The following is a 26,259-nucleotide window of genomic DNA, read 5'->3' on the forward strand; positions in this document are numbered from 1 at the left end:
CAGTGCAATAATTAAAATTCTAATAGATATATATTGAACTATCTAGATTAGATATGCTTTATGTCCAAATAAATTTATATATATAATGTAACCTGCAGACTATTTTCAAATTACATCAATATTAAATCATATCACAAAAATTTATTATATTTATAATTTGAAACATTACACAGTACCCAGTTCTTTTACAACAGTCCCGTTTATATAATCATAAGGCAGAACACTACACAGAATCAACGACTCACTTTACTCATTTACAACTGTACAATAACATATAAAAAAAATGACAACCAAAGTTTACATAACATATTCAAATAATTGAAGCAAAAGGAATGAGACGGATGTGTATAGTGTTACGTGTACCGAATTATGTCCATGGTGTATATATTTCCATTAATTGAATAAAGTCTAACCCCCTCCGCAACCACCGCCGCAACCGCCGCCGCAACCACCGCCGCATCCTCCACCGCCTCCATCTCCTCCACCACCTCCATCACCACCCCCGCTGTCATTGTTGGCAGCATCTACAACGGCATCGATGGCCAAGCCAGCAGCCAAACCGACACCAACTCCTGCTGCTAGCCCGAGAGCAGCACCACCCATACCTCCTCCTTTTCGTCCATCGGCATTGCTGGGGTAATTATAACCTCCGCCGCCGCTCCCATAATATGTCATGTTACTTGTCGGTTGAGGCTGTTTCTTCGCCTTCTTGCCGCAGTTGAATATTACAACGCCAATTACGCACCCGATGAAGAGGATTATAATGGCATGAGAGATGATGGGTTTGTGGGGATAATCATTTTCAAGCAATATGGCAAAAGCCCGTACCATTTTTTCTCCCTGTTTGTTCGTGTTTGGAATTAACAATTTAACACATATATAAACACAACAGGAGCGCTTGTATAATATTCCTTATAATTTTTATGTAATAATAAGAAAGGACTTGGTGAAGACTCCATTTTTTTTTTCTCAAAGTCAAATTAAGGCGCCTTCCAAGTTCCAACTTCCAACTTCCATGCTTTCATGTTTACGTATTACGTTTATCCAATTGTGTCATTTCCGTGTGGACCACCATTGGGATATTTTTTTTTATGTGGGACTTATTTGAATTCGTCAAAGTCAACCCAACAATGTTAGAGAAATTATTTTCTGTGCCATACATACTGCGCGGGAGAATTCGAACCATGTAAATATAAGTATTTAGTAGGATCAGATTAGATTTTAACTTTTAATACAAATTTGTATATTCTCGATCTGAAGTATATCCTTTATATTTTAAATAAACTCATAATTTTTTATGGTTTTGTAAAACATCATTATATTTCTTTTTCTTTTTTTTTGGTTTGAAATCATTATAATTCATGTGGGGCCCCATGAGAAATTTATGCGCCCGGGATTAATAACAGCCTGGTAGGCTGGTATCAAACTCAGTTTTCCTCTCTATAATGCATTCCTTGTTAGATAATAATTCTATTTATATATCTCTTTTTCTTTATAATTTGATTGTAATGTACGTACATGTCGGGTTTGCCCAAATAGCCCTAGCTAAATCTCCATGCTCATTAATTTAGTATATAATCACAATACTTGTTTGAGTTTTTAATTGGGTTGTTGAACACTATTTTTTATTTAATTGAACGAATTGAAATGTTAACGGAAAAGGAAATTTTTCTTAATAGAAAGTAAGAGAGAGAAATAGAAAGAGTACAGTAGTTCTTATATTGGTAGAAAGATCGGTACGAACGAATTCTACTGATTTTAAAAGTCTCAAAATTTGAAACGGTATTACATGCACCAATCCTAACTCAGATTTTTAATTTATTTTTAATTTCCCGTGGATTATGATGATAGCGTCATAGAGGATCCAAAATTGAAATCCAAATCAGGCCATATGGTAATGGAAACTCAAGGCTCCATGTTTTTGTTTAGCTTATTACAAACAAAATCCTTACTCAAGAGGTGCTGATTACAAGAGGGATCCTAGGAAAAGCGAATCCGTATCCTCTGTAGTATTGTAGAGGATCACCCTCACTTTACGGTTTGAGATTAAATCTCAACCGGTTTGAGATTCGAGTTGTAATAGGGGGTAGTATTTTTGGGCTGAGTCATGCCAAGTTAAAAGAAACGGTTCAGATCTAGTAACTCTACGGAACAGTATCTCTGTAGTAACAGAGAGGATACAGATTCAAGAAAAGCCGGATGTCACCTGTGTGGCGCACGAATCGAGGAAACAACATAACATATCATCTAGTATTGTTCTTTTGCACATGACTTCTCGTTCTCGAGTAATCTACTGGCTGTGTACAACATTCCTGTGTCCGGAGGTATAGAAATCATACGGGCATGGTCGAAGGTGGACAATGATTTGACGCGACTGCAACTGGATGCTTTGGAAGGAGAGGAATGGGAGGTTATTATCCAATAAAAGAAGATCAGTGAATTTGTTAATTAATGATACAACAATTGAGATCTTAATGTGGATATTTAGAATAGAAGGTCTGAAACTAATGACTCAAGAGTCTCAGATTGACGTTGTTAATTTTGACTTTGTTAACCCGGTTCATCTTGACGTTGTTTTTCTCCCTGTTTGTTCGTGTTTGGAATTAAGTATTAACAGCACTTGTATAATATTCCTAATGTTTATGTAATAAAGGACTTGGTGAAGGCTCAAACTTTTTCAAAGTCAATTACGTTTATCCAATATTCTAATTACTTGATTACCGTGTGGACCACAGTTGGGATTTTTTTTTTTTTATGTTGGGACGGCTTATCATTTGAATTCGTCAAAGTCAACCCAACAATGTTGAAAGTTGGATAAATTATTTTCTGTGCCATATATATACTGCAGGAGAATTCGGATCATACAAGTATCTAATAGGAATATAGAATCAGATTAGATTTAAACTTTCAATACAAGTTCATACTAATTTTAAAGTAGGCTCTTTAATCTCTATAGCTTAAATAGAATCATAATTTTTATAATTTGATTGAAACTTCATTATATATCATAGGGTACTACATGTAAATTAACTCCCACAGAATTGGTAACAACCTGGTAGGCTGGTATAACGCATGCAGGAGGCAAAATTGTGGCTGGGAAATGGATGATCTCGACATGCCAGTAAAATAATGCATTACTGGTAAAGGAATCAGTGATGCAACAGTCTCTGGGTCATACGTGAAGGGAAGAACCTAACTGGTAAAGGTTACAGCAGCAGTTTATATGACTGATTTGTGTATAAAAAGATGTTAGGCAGTATTTAAGCTGTTACTGATAAGTGATAAGGGGACTAGAAATTACTAAACTAGAATTTAATTAATGGAAAACTTATAACAATAGAAAAATACTTACATCAGCTCCATGTTCTACACAAGTGTCGACGGCCACATAACTCTCTGAAAGAAGCCACAAGCCGCATGGATGGGTCTCCCAAAACAATTGCCTACATCAATTGAAGAACTTGATATAGACACATGTTTCGGGAGAGCCATCCATGGAGGTTTTACAAAGGTATTTGAAGGAAGTTCATTCGAACACTAACAGCTGTGATTGTAATAGCTCAAAAACTTGAAAATGTTTCAAATAAAATTTTGTACCCGAAAATACAATAATATTTTACCAAAAAAATATTGTTACAAAATAGAATATTAAAAAAAATTTCGCCCAAAAAATAACTACTTTACAAAATTAAAAATATTTTACCAAAAAAGCTCATAGATGTGTAAGCCTCTTGGCATTTTTGTTAGATTAGAGAAGGCTGCAACTTATAAGAATAGTTGCAAAATAAAACACATGATACGCGAAGTTCCAAAAAGAACTTGTCCAACCAAATTACCACAAATATTGCTAATAAATGAATAAAAAAAATCAATTAGGAAACAAAAATAGTGTGACAAAATATCTGCTACCCCCTCGCTCAAACCACACAACTCGAACAGCCGAGCGGCCGGAGGCCTCAATTAAATATCTGCCCATCACACTCGAATTAACTCCGAATGTGCCACTGAAAAACCTTATCTCGTGGAATACCACGCCTCTCCATTTCTTACGGAGATAGCGCTCGGCCATGGGCATTCTGTATATTTCAGATAATTTAAGGGCAAAATTTAGATCTGCGCACTGCAATAGTTGCAAATCACAAATCGTTAAACTAAAGGTCTCGATCGCAAAGCAAGAGAAAATGCCTTTCCGAAAAGTGATTAAAAAACACGAACAGAAAAAATAGCTGCAGTGTGCTCGGAAAGAGCAAATTGAATTAGTATGAAATGAATCTCCAGTGAAACCCTAGAAAAAGAAAAAGACTTATAGGTTAAAATTCCATCCAACGGTCTGGATCGAAGAGAGCAAATTGATATGAAATAAATCGACAGTGAAACCCTAGAAAAAAAAAAAGGTAATAGATATGAAATGAATCAACAGTGAAATTCCATCCAACGGTCTGGATCGAAAGAGCCATATCTGGACATTATTGGGCCGTGACCCAAAGAGATACATTTACCAACCGAGAGGAATCAGTCCGATATCAACTATCAAGGCAAATAAACATTAAGGTGGGGAATAAAAATTGAAGGAAAACATGATTAATATATGAGGAGGGTTTAAATGCCTCTAATTTTTGTGCCTCTATCATACCTCCGTTTTTAAAAATTTTAATAACTCAAAATTTAAATCTTAAAATAAAAAATAAAACCGTTGGATGTGAACTATATCATTTTATCTATGCACATGTAAATAATTATGACATTTCAACTTTGTTTTAATTGTCATCTTGAGCTTGTAAAAATGTATACAAATGTGGATAATTTCTAGACATTGATTTTTCAACTTATTGATTCATATAAAAGCAAAATCAAAATGTGATAATTTTTTATGAGCACAGAGAGAAAATAACATAGATTACATCTAACGGTTTTATTTTGACGTTTAAGTTTTAAACTTTGAGTTATTTAAGTTTTTAAAAATGGAGGCATGATGGAGGCACAAAAAATAGAGGCATTTGAATCCTCCTCTTAATATATTGTATATTGTGTTTGGTTATAGATTTTATATTTTTATATATCATATTGCGTATAATGACATGAAAATGTACTAATGACTAATGAATTCTGTATATGTTATTTATACCTTTATAAATTTATTTTATGATGACTTGAGAGGGCTTGGTAAAGTATTTCTTTTTTCACACTCTGCACTCTCGCATGTTGTCCAAGATAATAATAGGGCAGAGTTTGAACTTCCTTCTGACCTCAGATTACATGATCAATGGTTCAGGATTATCAAATATAAAAAGTTTTGATGGAGGTTAAACACAAAAACACTATCAATTCATCATGCCCCTTGATCTAGTTGACATCATAAGTTAAAATAACGCAAAAGAATTGCACAAAAACTGAAGGCAATTAACAGTACGACCTCATTTACATAGAAATGCTAAATCAGTATTTAAAATTCTCCTTACTAACAGATAAGAAGAGAATATTAGTAATTGCCAACACTTGATACATACCAAAACATACTTCCCCAACTGATACATACCAATCCATACTTCTCCAACTATCCAACATCCAATTTCTAACCATCACCTAAAAAGAAAAGAAAAGAAAAGAAAAAAAGAAAGATAAAACTTCCCAGTGGCACGCTCCAAGTTACATCATCACATTACAACAAAAGGCCCAGTCACAGAGAGAGCTGTCGATTTGCTTTCCAATAATTTTTCATTACCTTTCCCACTCCAAATCAGGACGTGAACTGTAGTTATTCATTCGTCCTGAATTACCAGGACTAATAGAGTTTGCAAAAGTGTTCAAGCCAAGCAAGTGCGGTACGAGATACTGCACAACAAAACAAGTATTATAAAGAATCAGTAAAAACTTAGATACAAAAAAGAGAGTAAATTAATCAAATAAGTCCCTAAATGTGTCCATTTAACAGGCTTGTTAAGATTTCATAAGTAAAAGGATTAAAAGGTCCACACCAAATCCTTGACCCAAATCCAGGTTAAACCAAAATACAACTCATTTGATGACAACACCAAACTAAAATTTACATCTGTTTTCAACTGAAACATACTATAAGAACAAGACCGCAGCAATTGAAAAGTTTACACACCGGAATTTTAACTGGGGAGACCTGGGTAATTTACTTTGAAAAAGTGAAAAATTAAAAGGAAATAAAGCGCAGAAGTTGTATTATTACATCAAGACAGGATCGTAGGATGGCAAATTCACCCTTGGTAATAGGTATATAAATGTTCTCCTCCACATTCTTTAGTCGGTCAGAAACACCTGTATAGAAATAGAACAAAGATAATGAAGCTATCCAACCATAAAGCCTTTCCAGTTCTGAATTGTAACAACCACACACTGTGTAATAAAGAAGTAGAAAGAGGCTGGTAAGGTCCATAACCTGTAAAAATTTATTTGATGTAAATCTTTTTTTGAGCCAGATCAGATTCCTTTACATAGAGATAGAGAAATTGATCCTTTACTACAAAAATCAAATTCCAAATATGACTTCACCAGAACCCAACCTGCCCACAGGGCCATGTTCTTTTAAGGCCACTATCAGGTAAGATCTGATTGCATGTCAGTTGGTTGGGTCGGTTCAGTGCTAAAACTAGCAGTAAAAACATACTCAGATTAAAGAAGTATCCAGAACCATCTGGAAGCGGCTCTGCCTTCAATACTTTACGGACTTGCCCTTCTTCGCTGTTTAAAAACAATGAGAAAACCCAAAAAACTACACATTTCATATTTGAGAAATATTTAATCATAAATAAAGCCTTCAGACAAGCAATAGAACTCAGTGGATGAAGAGACACAGCAACAGATGTTCTCATCAAAATAAAAAATAAAAAAATTGAAATAAGAAGAACAAATATGGATTACCTTTTTCCCAGGAAGGGATCATGGAAAAATTCACATGAATCGTCGGGACCCAGACTTATTAAAGTTCCTATTTCCCCCACATTTAATGTAAATATCTACACTCATAAAAAAGTTTGTCATATATAAAAAAGCGATTGCAAGTACAATTTCACTTCCCTTCTTTTTCTTTATTTTGAGCGGCACGATACCAGTGCAATCTGTAATCTTACCAGTAAAAACATCTCAGAATAAACTGATGAATATTTTTTCTTTAGAAAAGATGTATATTTTAATTGAAAACAAACCTGCTTCCGACTCCAGTCAAACTGACGGTTTCCAGCTGCAGGGGCAAATTGTAAAAATACACATCCCTCCTTTGCAACCTTGTACAGACCAGACTGTGACAGAAAAAATGAATATATTTTAAAAATGGAATGAAAAAGAGAACAATAGAAGAAAAAGGCCAAAAGAGAAAACTACATCTATAGGGCTGAACTCAGGAGCTTTTGGACTAATAGTTAGTGCCGCCTTCCCTTTATAAATAGTGTAGTCCACAAAAACCTTGGCTGATTGACCTGAAGATAAAAATAAAAGCACAATATTTACTAGGATATTTTGCATGCAAGCCCTTAAAAAGTATGAATTAACATCACTAAAATGTAAAACTCCACATTTGCTTCTGTGTGCCCGAGAGACATATTGCTAAATCAAACAAGTATTTACAAATACTTCAATGCCAGGGTTATATGGTTCTTCCAGAAAAAAAAAAAGTACCAATTGTACAGCCAAGAAGAGATGAAATATACCACAAGGTAGCGGGGTCATTTATAGTTAAAAAGAAGAAGAAGAAGTGACGGTGGCTTTCTACTCGACTGAAAACATAAGGGGAAAAGTAAATAAGAAAAGGGAAGGTGTAAAAAACCATCGTCATGCGGCCGTGACGACATATGTTGTTGCATTGCGTAGTAGTCTGACTGGGACTGGAGAGCATGTACGGACAGTCTCCTATTTCTCCTGTTTGTGCCATTTTGAGTGATCGGAACTAGGGTTAGGTTTTTACGAGACGCTGAAATACCACTCTTTCTGACGAGTGTAGAGGGGTTCGAGTTCACTCCAGAGCAAGCGACTGAGAACGAGAGCGCCATACTTTTCTTTTTTCTCTTTTAATATTTTGCTTATTTTTCTACTACTTTTCTGTGGGGCGGTGAATTGAGAGGGAAAGGGGAAGAAGAAGGGGTTTATTAGGGGTTTTAAGTTGGGCTGGGCTGGGCTATTTTCGTCGGATCCTGTTCGATTTGACGGTTAAGATCACACCTGAGTCCTGACCGGATTGGTGTGGTAATCAAAGTGCCAACTTTTTAAAGGTCGAACGAAGCGCTTGATCTGAAACGTCCAATATAGCGTACAGTTAGATTTATCTCGGATGGTCCAGTGAATTTTCACCACTGGAGGGGAGCTGAACCAGCTCAATTGACCATGATCGGTTTTCAATTTTCTAACGAGCATGCACAACTAGAGTGGAAAAATGGCACGGCGGAGAGCCGATTCCGTTACATAAAGGCGCGGAACGGTACGGCACACGTGTTAATTATGTGCTGCAATTCACATATTTCGTGCTGTGAGCATTCGCATGATGTGATCATTTTTTGAAATTTTGGTACAGCACGACATGTTATGCGAAATATCTAGTTACGGCATAGCACGTAGTCACGCAAGTCACGTGTAATTAGGACCATTAGATATTGATTAAATAGTGAATCTTGGATAAACTAACTTAAATTATAATTAAGTGGTCACGTGAGGCACGTTTGAACATGGTGTGACCATTCACGTGCCGTGATCACCCTTAATATTTTAGTCATAGCACAACACAGTACGTAAAAAATTAACTTGATCACGATACAACACGTTACGAGATCAAAGTTACAGCATATTAGTCACAGCATAGCACAACACGACACATTTTTTCTAATCTATGTACAACATCCTATGAAGCCCGAAGTGATTATTTCACGCCTAAGGGCTTCACTTTTCTAAAAAAAATTTAGAGAGAGAGGGATAGGAAATTATTTTTTTCATTACTGCTGTTTAATTTTATGTGGAGATGTAATTTGTTGGAAAGGTAAATATGTTTTCATCTTTATTTTCAAATAAAGGTACTTACTCGTGGAACGGATGAATACTGTTAAGCAATTAATTAATATATAATTTATTAATTGAAATTTTATGAAGAATTGTATGTTTTTATTAATTTATGTGTATATATTTGTAATTATTAAAAACTATTAATTTAACTTATCAAATTTATTTTAACTTTGTTTTCTTGTTAATTAATAAAATTTTATGAAATTGTCGTATAAATAAAAACAATCGATTCATATCTGTTTAATCACCGCTAAATAACTAATTGACCAATTAGTCGGATTAATTGGCCGTTTTTTACAACATTGATTTTCATTACATCATTAAAAACCATTTCAAGTACTTCGAATCTTCGATCAAGAATTTGAAAAGTCTGACTCATCTGACGCTTTTTCTTTCATTTGTCTTTTGAGATTGTGTGGATGTTTAGTAAACTTTTATTTTGACTAACGATTCGAATGCATTGGATGCCTGCCCTCGCATTGAGAAGAAAGGACACTTTTTCTAGGTGAAAGACCATGGGGAGAGAGAGAGTGTCTATGATCTATGGATCTCCGATCGAGAAACCGTATCCAGTCTTTCTCGAAATTTGTGTATGACAACTTATTTTTTTTTGAGATTTGTGCAGAAAAAATTTGAACGGTTGACATTGGAATTTCAGGTTCTGTAATTCCTTCCCGGATTACAGCAGATTCGGACTCAAGTTTTTGAGGAGTAAGCTAGGGCAAGACAGAACTGATATGTTGAGACGTACAGTGAACTGTTTTTCAGAAAATGTTAGAAGATCTGGCCAAAAAATTGGTAATCCTGTTCATTTATTCCCGACGGACGGTTCGATCCTTTCTAATAAAACGCGGCGTGTTAGAATGGTGATATTAAAGTAACAGACCCTTCAGAAGTCACAACACATAACAGTTTGACACATTGATAACTACAATTGGTATTGGGGAGAATTTCTACTTTGCCTATACAAAATTCTAGCTGCTTGTCCTTTATCATTTTTTTTTTTTTTTTTTTTTTGTCTTTTACGCTAATTGCAATATTTTAGGATGAGCAGGAGGTAAGGTAATTTCAGTTTGTTAATTAACCAGACGAAAACAAAATTAGACAACTGGGTAAGTTATAATATTAGTATTTTAGTAGGTATCACGAAAAACCCATAAATGCGTACGGAAACGAAAATGCAGACCAAGAACGAAAATTCAGTTTGTCTCTATTTTATTTCATGAAAATAGATGATATATTTGTCAATATTATTTAAAATGTCTAAATAAAAGGGAATAGAAGAAATAATGTTAAGTTTTCATGAGATCTCATATTATGATATTTTCATGAAATAAATCAATAATTAGCTATTTTAGAAGTTTGTATGAATACATACCGAACTGTGTACAAAGGAAATGCACATATCCTTTTTTTTTTTTTTTACCAAAAGTACCCAAAATTTCTTTTGATTCGGGAATACACGATTTTGTTTATTTGAATGAGAATAAGAAAATTAAATATGCAGTAAGAGAAAGAAAGAAAGAAAGAAAGAGACAATGAGCAAATCCAGACTTTTTATTTGAGCCATCTTAACAGAGAACATTAGAGATCTACAATAGTAGAAATCTCATAAACATGTAATTCTTTCAAATTAATGTATAGCAAATCAAATTTATCAACATTTCTCTAGTCAGATGGAAAAAAAAAAAAAAAAAAGGTATCAAAGGTTAACAACAATGTAAGACGATCCATCTACAGTTGTTGTTGCTGACCCTGAGGGCCTGAATAAATAAGCAAAAAAAATAGATGACGTCTATGTATATTGATTTACAGGAAAAAAAATGTTTCAAAATTAGAAAACAGAAACTTATGCAATTGCATTCTTAAACTCAGGCAAGAGGAGGTCAGATACCAAAATCCCCTCCACCTGAATTTTTTGCTGCAAGACATCATTCTAATATCTTCTGTTGTCGAAATTAGATGGTTGTTGTTCTGTTGAAATGCACATACACAGAATCACTAAAGATATGTAGCATCACTTCTACCATTGCAAAATTTAAACAAATTTTAAATACCCATCTAATCTTGAATATATTTAACTTGCCCTGACTGTTAACCTTTGATCTGCACTTAACCAGAAAGTTCAAATCATGATAAACAATCTAACTTTAATTGTATGGTCAATTGATGGGCAGAGGGCAGAGGGCAGACTTGAGAGCTGAGAGCTTTGGAGTTTTGGAAGGGTAATTGTGGCAATTCGATATTTTAGAAGAGTGTTCATGAATATTCCACCAATATGTTATACTCTCACAGGCAATAGATAGAAGTACACTAATAAGGGAATTACCGACGTAGAGAGACTTCTCTTGCTATGGCCAAATTGAAGTTTTCTGTTTCCTCTACAATATGTTGCAACCCCTGAATAAAAACAAATGGATAAAAAAATCAAACTATTTTTCCTTTTATATGTTTATTAAAATAACTCATTTAATACTTTTATTCACAAAAGCAAAAGAGCAGAAACCTTTAAATAACCGGTATCTAGGTGGTCAACAAATCTCTTCCCTGCTAACAAGTGCTTCGGTGAAATATCCTTCAGTAGATGAGCAAACATACAAGAAAAAAAAATTGACTTAAAAGTATAGAAAGAAACAATAGTTTGAAAACAGTAAAGTTTCTGGAATAAATTGCTAAATTTACAATTTGTTCCAAATTCACCCTTAGGTTTGTTTATCTGGACAGTTGCACACCCTCAAATTAATTAAGTTCCCACCATGTATTTAAAAAAAATAAAATAATAAATAAGATATTTTCATTTTGCTATAGATTGAAACAGAATGATCCAAGGAATTTTTCCAGTCAATAACACTAAAAAAAAAAAAAAAAATGTGCATTGCACATTGGTAACTTTTCTTTTGCAATAAGCACATGAAATCACACCAACTTAATAGAAGGTTTTCAAATTCCAATGAAGAATATATAAAATTGAAAGCTTACATATAAAGATTCAGGAATTTTTCCACCTTTTCCATCCACAAACCGGCAGAGGTACATTATGCCAGTCAATGAAAGATTCTTTGAGAAGAAATTCAAAAATGTCCATCAACAAAAGGTAAAGAGAGATTGTTAGAAAAGAAAAAGATAAATAGACTACATGAATAATAAAAAAAATCTTGATGTAACCATAAAAAATATAGTCCTGAACTACAATTTCAATTACTTTTAGAATTAAAAAAAATGGTCAGTATTGAACAAGTATTAGATCATCCTGAAAAACGAAAAGTGCTTACCTGTTTGTCGACCATAGAATTGACCTTATTGTCCTATAAAGAAATCAGCAATATAACTAGTAAGTATCATTATGTATATACTATACAACAGTTTTAAATAAAATATATTTTCTTAATTTTTTTTCTCACCATATTTGAAACCAACTGTTGGATTGAGCTCAAGTCCATACTCAAATTCTCTATCAGTTTATTCGCGTCACCAACCTAATTAATGCAAGAGAGAACCACTTAAGGATAATCTAAACAAAGGGAAAACATGATACACAAGAAATATATAGGAATACATATATAACAGAATTATATAGGAATACATGAATTGTTACTCTATGCAAAGTAGGTACCACCTGATTCGAAAAAAGATATGGTCAATTAAAATATAGTACCTCCTTTCTTATCACATTAGATATCTCCTTTTGTTCATCAAGTTTACCATCCAAGTTTTCAATTCGCTGTGTAAGGTGCTTCTTTGTTGCCTGAGAAATCACAACATTTCTAATAATTTGAATTGGGAAAATATAATTAATAAAAAAATGGAGTTAAATGCTAAATTAGAACTTACAGCAAGGGCAGCTGAGACTTGTTCAAAATGTTTGCTCATACTTGCCACAGCATTTGCCATATTTCTCTTTGTCACATACATCATATCAGAAATTGAAATTCCCTACTTAAATTTTTGACAAAGAGAAAATCAAGGTAATGCACTAAGATTTTGATACTAGAGTTTCAGAAAAGTATTACTTGCCTTCAAACTTATAACAAAACGTAACAAATTTATAACAAAAAGTTAAATGGAACACAAAAGAATTACTTTTAGCCACATGTATCCATAGCTCAATGCGCCGATTGCAGCAGCTGGAACCACAAATGAAGCCACTCCTGGAACCACAAATGAAGTCACTCCTACTAAGTTTTAAAAAATTATTGTTGTTATTCCTTGTTTAAAAATGTTGCATAAATGTGTTTTACCTTTATTGTTGGAATTTCCATTTAAAATAACAGGGCGTGAGGAGGCAAGCTGATGTACCTCTGTAGCCAATCTCCTTACCTGGAAAAAAGCATGAACAAAATAAAATGGTATGCATTAAACTGTTCAAGAATAAAAATAAATTTACATTACATACACTTTTATAGGATGAAAATAAGATTATCCTAAATGCCCAATATCAAATCCAAGCACGTCATTGAAAAAGCAATAAAAATGAAGAATGTGTGTTATTTATGTTTTTTACTTTCAAACTCAGCAAGGGCATAATTGGTATTTCGTGCAACAAACTAAAAACATTTGTATAAGAAAAAAATTGAACCTGAGAAGCAAGAGCTTCGCTTAAATCAGCATCAGCAACACCTACATTTTCTTTTGACCTCTCAAATCCCTTCACCGTCCTCTGAAGAACATATGAAAGTTATCTGCATAATACTTACTTTTGAATTTATTAAAGCAAAAGATTGCCTTGTCTTTTTTTCACCTGAAGCTCCCCCAAAATATCAGAAAATTTTCCATTGCGAATGAGAATTGAACCTAGTCACACAAAAAGAACTCAAATTATTAACCGCAGGTTATGACGGATAAAAAATGTCTCAAGATTCTTCCCAGGTTGCTGTTCCCTTGTTCAACAAAATGGTACATTTGTCCCCTTTCTTATATCAAAATCTCAATGTAATAAATTTGTCTATACAAAATCCTTCGATAAATAACCAAGTGAAATTTTGTCCGGTGTTCTGGCTCCTAACAATTAAAAACATCAGGTAGCAAAACAACATATATTTTACCATAATTCATTATCTGTACCAATGCGCATGGACTTTACATTGATGCATTTACTCTATTGTATTTCAGATTGGTATAAGAAACATGTCAAATTCGAAAGAATTTATTGCCTAAATTACTAAAATGATTCCTTCCAGTGTATTTGATATTACCAGCTGCGCCTAGGAGAATAGCTTTCGAGATCGTCACTCCCGTTTGCATCGCCATTGTTGTTCCTTTCTTTTCTTCAATCTAAAAATATACAACCACCACCTTTTGGAGGTTCGGTCAAAAGTTATGACATTTCTCTTGGGCGGAGGAGGCGAGATAGCGAACGAGTGCGTATCCTCTGAGATATCCCAACTTTTGCGTGACCGACGTGTCCGGTGTCTATTCGACGTGATGTAGGGGTCAGTATTATGTGTGCTTTGAGATTCGTGCAGAACTTATTTAAACAGTTGGGATTTTCCATAAAGTCACGCAAAGTTTGAGATATCTCAGAGGATAAGAATTCATCACGAACGAACGACGGAGCGCGAAGAATTCGTATCCTCTGAGATATCTCAAACTTTGCGTGACTTTATAGAAAATCTTAACCGTTTAAAGACGTTCTGCACGAATCTCAAAGCCCACATGACACTGACCCCTACATCACCCCCGAATAGGCACCGGACACGTCGGTCACGCAAAATTTGAGATATCTCAGAGGAAACGCACTCGAGCGCGAAGCACTTCGAACTGTCCAATGTTAAAAAAATGTGTAACGGGTCGTTGGCAAAAAAATGAAATGAAATAACAGATAAACGCAGTTCGTGATTCATAAATGATTCGATAAATTGTAAGATTTTAAAATTCATAAATATAATACGGATATTATTCAACAATTGTTAGATATTTTATAATATAATAAATAATATATTTAAACTTTAAAGAGTGAGGCTATGATACTATGCATAATGAATATTAGTCTGTACTATGAATTAATATCTTTAAAAATAAAAATAAAATTCAAATAATCGATTTGAGCCATTCTACGTGATGTTCTTATAAAAACGTATATATAAATCAACTTTTACATTTTTTTTTACTATTTTTTAGATAGGTGGAAAATAATTTGAGCTAAATATTTTAGACCATTCAAAAGATGCTTAAAAATAATTTGTTGTTCGTAATTATCTACAAGGTTGATATTTTTTAATTGGGTAAAAATAATTTGTTGTTCGTAATTTTTTAATTGGGTAAAAATAAATATCAACCTTATAAAAATATTGAGTTGTAATTATCTATCCTTATAAATATCAACTTTAATTTGATGCAGGAATTGCTATATGCCCATATCAAAACAATCGATTTGAGCCATTCTACATGATGTTCATATAAAAATGTACATATAAATCAACTTTTACATTTTCTTCAGAATTTTTTTACTATTTTTTAGATAGGTAGAAAATCATTTGAGCTAAATATTTTAGACCATTCAAAAAGTAGTAATTTTCTACTTATTAAGAAAAATAGGAAAAAATTAAAATATAAAATTTAGTCTGCAAGTACATGTTCATATAAAAATTATGTTGAATGGTCTAAAATATAAAGTTGAAGAAAGCAACGGGATTTCAGCCATAATAGCCATCTTCAGATGAGGTTCCTCATTTTTTTTGTTCTTGGTTCAAACCAAAATCTCTTACAGTTTGAAGAAAGCAATGGGATTTCAGCCATAATAGCCACCTTCAGATGAGGTTCCTCATTTTTTTGTTTTTGGTTCAAACCAAAATCTCTTACAGTTTGAAGAAAGCAATGGGATTTCAGCCATAATAGCCATCTTCAGATGAGGTTCCTCATTTTTTTGATCTTGGTTTGAACTGAGAGAGGTTGCTTTATATCCCCCATTGGTCGCTTCTCGCATCTTTCAAGATGACGTTTCAGGTGACTTGTGCCTGACAACAAACTATAACTTTGACCACAATACTCACAGATAGCTCTCAGATGATCAGGTCTCTTCTGAAAATGGTCCCACGCGTCAGACTTCTTCAGTCTCTTGTTAGATATGCTTCGGTCACCTGATTCCAGGTCAGACTTCTTCGGTCTCTTGTTAGATATGCTTTGGTCACCTGATTCAGGGTCTTCAATAATGTTACCCATTGAAATCTGCAGTGGAGCAGACCAAGTTAGCATCTTATTCTGACCATGATAAAATAATCTTTAACATGAGGGGCTAATATTAATTAAACATAAAATAAATGGGAATATCTATCTTCTGAATCAACCCAATCACATTTGCTTTGAAATTTTTCTTTTTCTTTTTAAGATGCCAAACTCCATATGAAAGCTGTTAGTTCAATATCTAATCAAATGCAAGGAAACTAGGTCATCTTACAATTTAACCTGATCTGACCCAACTTGAGATCACTCAAAATTTTTTGACCGACAAACAGGTCAGAAACAATCCAACCCTTATATATTTTTTTGAAACCAAAAGAACAAAAATAAACTCCAGTCAATGTACTTATCTCTTGTTCACAGCATACTAGTAAAAAGACATTGCTTGACCTGAACACAACTCATAAGAGAGTTGACCTCAGATCTCATTTCTTGTCTGATAAAAGCAGCAATTCCAAATGAAAAATTGAGAATAACCTTCCTTTCACATAAGAGAGTTGATGTCTACAAAGCAAATTTCTAACCTCCTCCCGCCAATCTATGAATGGAGATTGGTTCATGCCTCCTTCCAGAAAGTTTTGGCATGTTTCAATGTGGCGTTTCAGATGGGATGTCCCTGTCTTACTCTTTGCACTTAAGCTTTTACCGCAAGCTTTACAGATAGCTCTTTCACCGTCTGGTGAGTCCTCGAAATACTTCCACACTTCAGACTTCCTCCTTGATCTCTTGAGTAGAATGTCTTCCTCAATGGTAGACATGATAATGAAGAAAAATCTACATTTTCAGAAAAAAAAAATATTTCTGCACTTAGGTTCATCCGTGATGAGAATTATAACTTCAAAATAAATAGATGGTACAAGTGGTCAAAATAATTCAGCATTGCTGGAAATTTTTATTGATCGTGCTAGTTCCGTTTTGGAATTTATTTATTTATTTATTTTTTTCATTTTCAACAAAATCCGTATATGTAGGAAGGCATAAGAGAAATGTATTGTGCCATCTCGTATGCCAGTATATCTTACATGTACAGATTTTGCAGAAAAGGGTTGATTCAAGTCACCATTTATTGACTGTGACCAATAATAATATACTAATTCAACTGAAAGATGCCTCATTTTACTTATTGTAACAATTCCAAGTTTTATTTCGTGAACTCGAGCAAACAAGAGGTTATTATGTAGACAAGACCAAAAAAAAAAAAAAATTGAATGAATTTCTTCAATCATTAATACTACCCTGCCATCTAATTACAAATCAGTGAATTAATCGACTATTGCAAAAGTTGCAGAAGTCTTATGTGAAAGGCGGTACCATGAATTTCTTCTGTAAATCAAGATACTGATAATTACCCTCGGGAAATCCTAATTTTCCACAAAATCAAGCAAGATACTCATACTAATCAAAGTAGGCATATACACAAGGGACAGAGGAGACTAACTAAACTAATCAATTAACTAAGAATTCAGAACAAGAGAATTCTGGTTTGAACAAAAGAAAAAAAAATCACTTACTATTAATTTTCACCAGTGAGATCGAAACGAGCTTCGACAGACATTGACTGCAGAGTTGGAGGAGGGGTGCACTGGAGGGGGTCGGGGGGTATGATTCAAATTGAATTAGTGTAAGGGTTTTTTTCCGAAAGGGGGAAATTTGGGAAAGGGCTTCTATGTTGCTACTCACAAGTCACAACCACCGCACGACATTTTCATGGCGGTGCGAATTAATGAGATGCGAAAAATGTAGGTGCTGGTAAATATGGAATTCGGATACCTAAAGTAACACAAATTTTGGGTTTAGATCGGGACCGTCAGATCTGCACTGGCAGTAATATCAAAGTATCCCCGTGCATTCCACCTCGGGTCAGTTTGGCCAAGATTATGATCGAACTGTCTTAGATCATAGCTCAAATTTTGAGCTAGGATCCAGACCAGAGGCCGTGAAGATGCTGCTGTGGAAGGGAAGATAATGGATCTGGAGGAAGGCTTAAAACCCGAAATCCGTGGTTCTCTCCGATAGTTGTTTCCGAAATGGCGAAATCCAACAAATAGGACAACCGATTCGGAATTTGAGCGATGTTCATATAAAAACGTACATATAAATCAACTTTTACATTTTTTTCAGAACTTTTTTACTATTTTTTAGATAGGTAGAAAATTATTTGAGCTAAATATTTTAGACCATTCAAAAAGTAGTAATTTTCTACTTATTAAGAAAAATAGTAAAAAATTTAAATATAAATTTAGTCTGCAAGTACATATTTATATAAAAATTATGTTAAATGGTTCATATCAATTATTTAAACTTTAAAAATAAAATATTGATTAGTAGTAAAGATCGATTCGCAGCACTATGCATAATATCGTAGCCTCGCTCATACTTCAATATAAATATTTTTTATAAAATAAATAAAGATATTTTTATACTTTATTAATATGTTGGATAAATGATTTGGGGGTTGTTGTTCGTACAGTTTAGTAAATTTAAAAATAAACCGGAAAGATGCTTAAAACTAAAAAGAATAATACAGATGCAATACCGGTATGACTAGATTATTGTATTGGCAATATCATACTAGAGCTTATTTAGATGATGATGGATCTCATCTATGTGAGAATAGATACAAGTTCAACCCTATAAGAAATATTTTAGCAAAAAAAATAGATGTCTTAGTTAAGGGAGTCGTTATTTTTTTCTATAAAGATGTCGCAGTTAAGGGAGTCATTTAAAAAAAAAAAATTGTCTATAAGATGGCACGACGAATAAACTAAAAATATATTAATACAAAATAAAGGCAAGTGTGATATTTCTGTACGTATTTGGCACGAGCAAATGGATTGAAATTGCTACAAAACAAATTTGGGCGAATGTTTGAAATTTTATGTAAAATGACATCAATATTTTTCTTCCTAATAACAGACCCGTAGGATACCACACATAGTTCATACTTGCAGAAGAGTTGATTTGGCATCGACACTACAAGTCCGTTGATACTAAGCTCAAGTTATACATTTTCAGAGTAAGATTTGTTTGAAAAAATATTGAGTTATAATTATCAATCCTTATAAATATCAACTTTAATTTGATGCAGGAATTGCTATATGCCCATATCAAAATGTCGATGTACTAATTCAGTTTATTTGGGCTCCAATATCTACAAAATTGGGAACAGTCTCAAGCACAAAATAACAAGAAAGGGTGGTGGCACACAGAAACTACTTCAATACACAAAAAGTTAAAATTCTAACTACAACTATAAACCAATAACCATTTTCACTACAGCTTGCAATTAAGAAAAGGTGCCGCACTGCGCTCGAATTCACGGGCTAGAAGTCAGACATCATAAAGTATGACATAGCATTGTTTCTTTTGAAGTAGATTACGTAAAATTGTTTCATCCCATAGGATTTCTCAATTCAGGCCTGAACCCCTTCCGGGATTTCCCGGTGCTACAATTCCATGCCATGCCAATAGCAAGACCAAGTGTCATCGACTCTGCTCCCCTGGTACATCACTGTTTGTGTGTGACAAAAACATTAGAAAACTGCAAACATAATAGTACGACTATACCAAGAGTGTAAAATTAGTTATACATCTGTACCTTTGTACATCAGAGATAATCCAGGCCTTTGAGCACATCACAGCCTCGACCAGCCTAGGGTTTGCTTCTTTTTCAGCACTGATATTTGAACGCAAGTTCGGAACAGCAAGTATGTCACGTGCAATCCTAGCTAGTACAGGATAGCGCGATCTATTTTGTTTCCACCAACCCAACAAGTTGAAATCCGCATCTGTCACATCAACTACATCTTCACTCAAATACTCATCTAGTTCAGATTCTTTCATGTTCTTTTTACACTGCTTCTTATACATAGAGAATTCATTGATAATTTTTGTGCGACACAGTGTATATTCACTTGAAGAACCTTCTTGCTTAATATTGGTAGTTTCACTGGGTAGAGAAGATGATTCATTGGCTTTCTCTTGTGCATATTCCTCGAAGAACATTCTAAGGCATTCACGAATCCTGTATATTCTAACTTTCCCTTGATTTGACTCGAAAATTTTCCCAAAGCAATATTCCAAGTAAATTAACTTGAATCGAGGATCCAATATACAAGCAATGAAAAGGAGCTCATTGCATGTGCCCAGCTGATCGGCAATTGAATCTTTCAAACTAGAAACATTCTTTTCTCCAGCTTCACTTTCACGTACAATTTCAACTTCACTAATATCTTTTTCCAAACTCGATATAACGGTTCTGATTTCCAAGAGACTCTGAAAGTACAAATTTGGACGGGGGTAGTGACAACTGGACCACTCATTCACTATATCAATAATTGGCCCAATAATTTGAAGTGCCAGTTCCACTCGTTTCCAATTAATACTACACGGGGTGAAATGCCATTGACCTATTTCTGTAAGTATGTACCGACTGAATACATCTTTATATAAGATCACATCTTTCAACAATAGAACAACCGAATCAAGATCTTCGGAATATTTCTTCAGCCAAATTACATCTACAGGAGGAAAACCCATCTCCATTGCAAGTTTGTTGAAGGTGCTCATTCGGCTAGGAATGTTCGTCAGAGTATCAAAAAATTCTCTTATTTTGCGACCCTCTTCAAGAACAAAGGAGTAGAAGTAATGATCAATAAACTCGACCAGTATTGTTTTACAACAAGGTACGTGGATGTACTGGCCATCAAATAACATTCTAGAAGAGTACTTTGATCTTAAGCTATCAATCACCTCTGACTGATCTAAACCAGAATCAAGCGTAAATGTAAAGAGTTTATCCTCGAGCTTCCAGTCAGATAAGCAAGTTTCTATAGCAGCCACTAGGCCAGAATCACATAATTTCTTGAAACCAATCAACCTTTTAACCAAGTAATTGTCATCATTAATAAAATATGCAGTTATGGAGATGTATCCTTCTACCTCCCCTGTCATTTCACAGGTAAAGGTAACTCGAGAAGTTAAATTCTTCAATTGAACAGCCAACTTCATTTTCTCATTCTGATAGTAGTCACAAACTTCCCTCTCCAAGTTGATTGGTCCCATCAAACTGCGCCAAACTCTTTTACAGTTTGAAGAAAGCAACGGGATTTCAGCCATAATAGCCATCTTCAGATGAGGTTCCTCATTTTTTTGTTCTTGGTTCAAACCAAAATCTCTATACTCATCCTGAAAAGCAACTGAGAGAGGTTGCTTTATATCTCCCATTGGTCGCTTCTCGCATCTTTCAAGATGACGTTTCAGATGACTTGTACCTGACGCCTTTGTTGAACTATAACTTTGACCACAATACTCACAGATAGCTCTCAGATGATCAGGTGTCTTCTGAAAATGGTCCCACACGTCAGACTTCTTCGGTCTCTTGTTAGATATGCTTCGGTCACCTGATTCCAGGTCAGACTTCTTTGGTCTCTTGTTAGATATGCTTTGGTCACCTGATTCTGGGTCTTCAATAATGTTACACATTGAAATCTGCAGTGTAGCAGACCAAGTTAGCATCTTATTCTGACCACAGTAAAATAATCTTTAACATGAGGGGCTAATATTAATTAAACATAAAATAAATGGGAATATCTATCTTCTGAATCAACCCAATCACATTTGCTTTGAAATTTTTCTTTTTCTTTTTAAGATGCCAAACTCCATATGAAAGCTGTTAGTTCAATATCTAATCAAATGCAAGGAAACTAGGTCATCTTACAATTTAACCTGATCTGACCCAACTTGAGATCACTCAAAATTTTTTGACCGACAAACAGGTCAGAAACAATCCAACCCTTATATATTTTTTTGAAACCAAAAGAACAAAAATAAACTCCAGTCAATGTACTTATCTCTTGTTCACAGCATACTAGTAAAAAGACATTGCTTGACCTGAACACAACTCATAAGAGAGTTGACCTCAGATCTCATTTCTTGTCTGATAAAAGCAGCAATTCCAAATGAAAAATTGAGAATAACCTTCCTTTCACATAAGAGAGTTGATGTCTACAAAGCAAATTTCTAACCTCCTCCTGCCAATCTATGAATGGAGATTGGTTCATGCCTCTTTCCAGAAAGTTTTGGCATGTTTCAATGTGGCGTTTCAGATGGGATGTCCCTGTCTTACTCTTTGCACTTAAGCTTTTACCGCAAGCTTTACAGATAGCTCTTTCACTGTCTGGTGAGTCCTCGTAATACTTCCACACTTCAGATTTCCTCCTTGATCTCTTGAGTAGAACGTCTTCTTCAATGGTAGACATGATAATGAAGAAAAATCTACATTTTCAGAAAAAAATATTTCAGAATTTAGGTTCATCCGTGATGAGAATTATAACTTCAAAATAAATAGATGGTACAAGTGGTCAAAATAATTCAGCATTGCTGGAAATTTTTATTGATCGTGCTAGTTCCGTTTTGTATTTTTATTTTTTTTTTCATTTTCAACAAAATCCGTATATGTAGGGAAGGCATAAGAGAAATGTATTGTGCCATCTCATATGCCGGTATATCTTACATGTACAGATTTTGCTGAAAAGGGCTGATTCAAGTCAGCATTAATTGACTGCGACCAATAATAATATACTAATTCAACTGAAAGATGCCTCATTTTACTTATTGTAACAAGTCCAAGTTTTATTGCGTGAACTCGAGCAAACAAGAGGTTATTAGGTAGACAAGACCAAATAAATAAATAAATTGAATGAATTTCTTCAATCATACAGTAATCACAGAGAATTTTACCATTAATACTACCCTGCCTCCTAATTACAAATCAGTGAATTAATCGACTATTGCAAAAGTTGCAGAAGTCTTATGTGAAAAGCATATGTCAATGGTACCATGAATTTCTTCTGTAAATCAAGATACTGATAATTACCCTCGGGAAATCCTAATTTTCCACAAAATCAAGCAAGATACTCATACTAATCAAAGTAGGCATATACACAAGGGACAGAGGAGACTAACTAAACTAATCAATTAACTAAGAATTCAGAACAAGAGCATTCTGGTTTGAACAAAAGAAAAAAAAAATCACTTACTATTAATTTTCACCAGTGAGATCGAAACGAGCTTCGACAGACATTGACTGCAGAGTTGGAGGAGGGGTGAACTGGAGGGGGTCGGGGGGTATGATTCAAATTGAATTAGTGTAAGGGTTTTTTTCCGAAAGGGGGAAATTTGGGAAAGGGCTTCTATGTTGCTACTCACAAGTCACAACCACCGCACGACATTTTCATGGCGGTGCGAATTAATGAGATGCGAAAAATGTAGGTGCCGGTAAATATGGAATTCGGATACCTAAAGTAACACAAATTTTAGGTTTAGATCGGGACCGTCAGATCTACACTGGCAGTAATATTAAAGTATCGCCGTGCATTCCACCTCGGGCCAGTTTGGCCAAGATTATGATCGAACTATCTTAGATCATAGCTCAAATTTTGAGCTACTTTAGGGGATCCAGACCAGAGGCCGTGAAGATGCTGCTGTGGAAGGGAAGATAATGGATCTGGAGGCCCGATATCCGTGGTTTTCTCCGATAGTTGTTTCCGAAATGGCGAAATCCAACAAATAGGACAACCGATTCGGATCCGACAAGCCCAGAAGACACGCTGCGGCAGTGGTACGGCGATATAACCCCTATCGATATTGGAGAGCATAACTCTATTATTTCAAATTCGACCGTTCATCTGTATCGAGATTCGTGCACGAAAAAATTAATGGTTAGATTTTGAATAACAGGATCTTGCTCTTCTATTTGAAAAACAGCGGAGTAACATTCATCATTATTTGTTGGATATATGGATTTCTGCAAAAATATTTTTAGATTTTTCTTTTTTCATTTGACATTTGATGGTTAGATCATAAATCAGACAATGTGAAACAAAAAGGGAATTAAAAGTGTCAATATTCGAAAACTTAAAAAATCATAGAACAAAGGGTAGAGCAGAATAAGGGTTATTTCATGCGTTAAAAAGAGATGTTATTTTTTAAGCAAGAATAAGGGTTAAAACTTATAAATCGGTTATTACTAAAAAAAAAATGTCTTAATCAATTGTGCCAGACTTGATTTTTCAACCAATATTTATTAAGATTTAATAAGGTCCCTTCCACTCAATTAGTGATACTCCATAAAAAAGTTGAGTTTGAAGGTCTTAAAGACGTGTCAATCATAGAGTATAAAATTAATTACTTTATTATTTGAATGTCAAAAATGCAAAAGATACTTGCAAATCCGTATACGGTCAAAAATTCAGTATATTTGAAGGTAAAAAGTTAATTACTTTATTATTCAAATTAACATATAACAAGGGTATAATATAGCAATTTGAAATGCAAAAGTATTTTTTTTTAAAGGTAAAAACGCAAAATGTTTAATACAAGCATCTTCGAAAATACAATTCAAAATAGTACTTGGCCATACTAAACTGAACTAAATTTGCAGATCCGTAATTATGTCATTCCATATTAAATTAAGAAAAGATACTTGCTCCAGTACATTTCTTTTCTTTTTTTGATGAAAGGCAAGATTGCCCGTTCCATTAATATGAAACAGTTAACTTACAATCAAGCACTAGCAACTAGGGAGCTGATATTAACACTATTAAAATTTGTTATCGACACAATACAATTCAAATTTTCTTATCTGATGGACAAAATTGCCCTTCATTAAGCAATTACTTCTTTTTGCTCCCTTAAATAGTAAACTTTTTAATGTCTATATATCTTTTAAAAGACTTTCTAAATCTGTTTTTCTTCATAGTGAGAAAAAAAAGCAGCAGATTGGAGCTATCAATGATTCTATCAGTAATTTATTATTTATCAAGCTCTTAGAAAGTTCTTAATTTTTTGCATCTTCTACTCCTTTTTTCTGAAACAAACTGAATTTTTTGGATCACCTTCTATTATCTAAATTGAAGCATTGTTTATCAGGCAACACATATACCCTCTCCCCTCACCACACTCCAAAAAACAAAAAATAAAAATATTGTATATATATTCCTCCCTAACAACAAAATAATTGTTTCACAAATTAAAAAAAAATTAATTATAACACAAATCTTCAAAATATTACAACATAGTGCATGAAATCTTCATCTAAATGATACACCAAATGTTTTGCATTTTTCTTGATTTTCAGTCTAATTATACCAAATGAGTTTTATTATGTATAAAAAAAATATAATAATGGATATATCCAATAGAAAATAATTAAAAAGATTCGGTCTAAAAAAAAAATAATATTTATGAAATTTATATACAATTAGTGCCGATAGATTTATTTTAAAAAAAAATATTTTGCCAAAATAACTTTTTCTTTTCTTTTCTTTAAGTAGATACTTGGAGTTGGGTAATATAAATGTATATATTGATAGAATTTCAATAATATAATAAAAGCTTTCATTCTTGTAATATATTTAAAATATTAAAATATGATGAAATATAAATAAGAAATATTATCAAATATTTATTTAATTTATAGATTTAACTTTCAAAGAAAGAGAATCATACAATAATGTATGTGGGAGAAAGAATATATTAGTTTCTAAAAGAAATTAAGGAAACAAAATATTATAATAATGAATGAGAGGTATAGTTTTTAAGGACATAGTTAATGAAGGATAAATTTATTTATATATTAAAATATTTAGATAGTGTTGTGTTAATAAAGATATTAATAGTGTCAATATCATCACCCTAGCAACTACTCATTATATTGTTCAACTACCCCTAGATTAACAAAAAGCTGTCTCTTACTAATCAGGCACATAACATCATCAATTTCACAAAATAAACCCAGCATAACAACATCATCAGTCTCTGAGCATCATGACCCACAAAATATACCCACCAAAACATCACAGAGACATACCCTCCAGTCCCATTTCTGAAAAGAAAACAAAAACAAAAACGTTACTTCTTCCAAGTTCTTGAGCTATGCACCGCCTCCTCCAGCAGATTCCATGGACTCTGAGATGCTACAATTTATACAAGGCATTATTACACAAGACATGAACTAGATAGTACAGTGACAGTATGATTAAGTACTGATCACCATAATTTACAAATGAT

The 26,259-nt window shown here is 33.8% G+C and overlaps 5 protein-coding genes across 6 annotated transcripts in view; all 5 read right to left on the bottom strand.

Annotated features, from left to right (window-relative positions):
* Nucleotides 1–904, bottom strand: part of LOC144564266 (uncharacterized) — a 77,480-nt gene extending 76,576 nt beyond the window's left edge. The window contains exon 1 of the mRNA XM_078313850.1: nucleotides 453–904. Within this exon, the coding sequence (XP_078169976.1) occupies nucleotides 453–831 (379 nt within the window). The 5' untranslated portion in view covers nucleotides 832–904. The remainder of the gene's footprint in view (nucleotides 1–452) is intronic.
* Nucleotides 905–5,329: 4,425 nt separating this feature from the next.
* LOC144564265 (single-stranded DNA-binding protein WHY1, chloroplastic-like) lies at nucleotides 5,330–8,095 on the bottom strand. Its single transcript, XM_078313849.1, has 7 exons — nucleotides 7,790–8,095; nucleotides 7,348–7,442; nucleotides 7,173–7,265; nucleotides 6,889–6,983; nucleotides 6,635–6,708; nucleotides 6,197–6,285; nucleotides 5,330–5,832 (listed from the first exon to the last, which is right to left on the bottom strand). Exons 1-7 carry the CDS (start codon nucleotides 8,010–8,012, stop codon nucleotides 5,719–5,721), a joined length of 783 nt encoding a protein of 260 aa, XP_078169975.1. The 5' UTR covers nucleotides 8,013–8,095; the 3' UTR covers nucleotides 5,330–5,718.
* A 2,455-nt stretch (nucleotides 8,096–10,550) lies between these two features.
* LOC144564550 (uncharacterized) lies at nucleotides 10,551–14,534 on the bottom strand. Of its 2 annotated transcripts, none has more exons than XM_078314149.1 (13): nucleotides 14,205–14,534; nucleotides 13,751–13,803; nucleotides 13,589–13,657; nucleotides 13,251–13,329; nucleotides 13,093–13,160; nucleotides 12,844–12,945; nucleotides 12,668–12,757; nucleotides 12,414–12,488; nucleotides 12,285–12,317; nucleotides 11,992–12,069; nucleotides 11,519–11,587; nucleotides 11,342–11,412; nucleotides 10,551–10,986 (listed from the first exon to the last, which is right to left on the bottom strand). In XM_078314149.1, the coding sequence occupies exons 1-13, from the start codon at nucleotides 14,257–14,259 to the stop codon at nucleotides 10,971–10,973; spliced, it is 858 nt and encodes a 285-aa protein (XP_078170275.1). In that variant the 5' UTR covers nucleotides 14,260–14,534; the 3' UTR covers nucleotides 10,551–10,970. The 2 variants fall into 2 exon arrangements, with proteins under 2 accessions (XP_078170275.1, XP_078170274.1); XM_078314148.1 differs by having other exon boundaries at nucleotides 13,589–13,669.
* A 606-nt stretch (nucleotides 14,535–15,140) lies between these two features.
* LOC144564365 (uncharacterized) lies at nucleotides 15,141–18,149 on the bottom strand. Its single transcript, XM_078313971.1, has 3 exons — nucleotides 17,700–18,149; nucleotides 16,713–16,962; nucleotides 15,141–16,176 (listed from the first exon to the last, which is right to left on the bottom strand). The coding sequence occupies exons 2-3, from the start codon at nucleotides 16,944–16,946 to the stop codon at nucleotides 15,853–15,855; spliced, it is 558 nt and encodes a 185-aa protein (XP_078170097.1). The 5' UTR covers nucleotides 16,947–16,962; nucleotides 17,700–18,149; the 3' UTR covers nucleotides 15,141–15,852.
* Nucleotides 18,150–19,295: 1,146 nt separating this feature from the next.
* On the bottom strand, nucleotides 19,296–23,583 carry LOC144564585 (zinc finger BED domain-containing protein RICESLEEPER 1-like). Its single transcript, XM_078314194.1, has 4 exons — nucleotides 23,229–23,583; nucleotides 22,215–22,464; nucleotides 19,787–21,678; nucleotides 19,296–19,699 (listed from the first exon to the last, which is right to left on the bottom strand). The coding sequence occupies exons 2-4, from the start codon at nucleotides 22,446–22,448 to the stop codon at nucleotides 19,672–19,674; spliced, it is 2,154 nt and encodes a 717-aa protein (XP_078170320.1). The 5' UTR covers nucleotides 22,449–22,464; nucleotides 23,229–23,583; the 3' UTR covers nucleotides 19,296–19,671.
* Between the last annotated feature and the right edge of the window lie 2,676 nt (nucleotides 23,584–26,259).

Source organism: Carex rostrata, chromosome 13, assembly GCF_964058835.1.
Source record: "Carex rostrata chromosome 13, lpCarRost1.2, whole genome shotgun sequence".
Taxonomy (NCBI): domain Eukaryota; kingdom Viridiplantae; phylum Streptophyta; class Magnoliopsida; order Poales; family Cyperaceae; genus Carex; species Carex rostrata.

Excerpts from the sequence above, each read along its gene's own strand:
- LOC144564585 (XM_078314194.1), bottom strand. The coding sequence starts at position 22,448 with ATGTCTACCATTGAAGAAGACGTTCTACTCAAGAGATCAAGGAGGAAA. Across the intron at positions 21,679-22,214 it reads TCATAGATTGGCAGGAGGAG|ATTTCAATGTGTAACATTAT; the intron begins GTTAGAAATTTG and ends GCTACACTGCAG. Across the intron at positions 19,700-19,786 it reads ATTATCTCTGATGTACAAAG|TGATGTACCAGGGGAGCAGA; the intron begins GTACAGATGTAT and ends ACACACAAACAG.
- LOC144564265 (XM_078313849.1), bottom strand. The coding sequence starts at position 8,012 with ATGGCGCTCTCGTTCTCAGTCGCTTGCTCTGGAGTGAACTCGAACCCC. Across the intron at positions 7,443-7,789 it reads GTCACGGCCGCATGACGATG|GTCAATCAGCCAAGGTTTTT; the intron begins GTTTTTTACACC and ends TTTTATCTTCAG. Across the intron at positions 6,709-6,888 it reads GATCCCTTCCTGGGAAAAAG|CGAAGAAGGGCAAGTCCGTA; the intron begins GTAATCCATATT and ends GTTTTTAAACAG.
- LOC144564550 (XM_078314148.1), bottom strand. The coding sequence starts at position 14,259 with ATGGCGATGCAAACGGGAGTGACGATCTCGAAAGCTATTCTCCTAGGC. Across the intron at positions 12,489-12,667 it reads CTAATGTGATAAGAAAGGAG|GTTGGTGACGCGAATAAACT; the intron begins GTACTATATTTT and ends TGCATTAATTAG. Across the intron at positions 11,413-11,518 it reads TAGATACCGGTTATTTAAAG|GGGTTGCAACATATTGTAGA; the intron begins GTTTCTGCTCTT and ends GTTTTTATTCAG.
- LOC144564365 (XM_078313971.1), bottom strand. The coding sequence starts at position 16,946 with ATGTCTACCATTGAGGAAGACATTCTACTCAAGAGATCAAGGAGGAAG. Across the intron at positions 16,177-16,712 it reads TCATAGATTGGCGGGAGGAG|ATTTCAATGGGTAACATTAT; the intron begins GTTAGAAATTTG and ends GCTCCACTGCAG.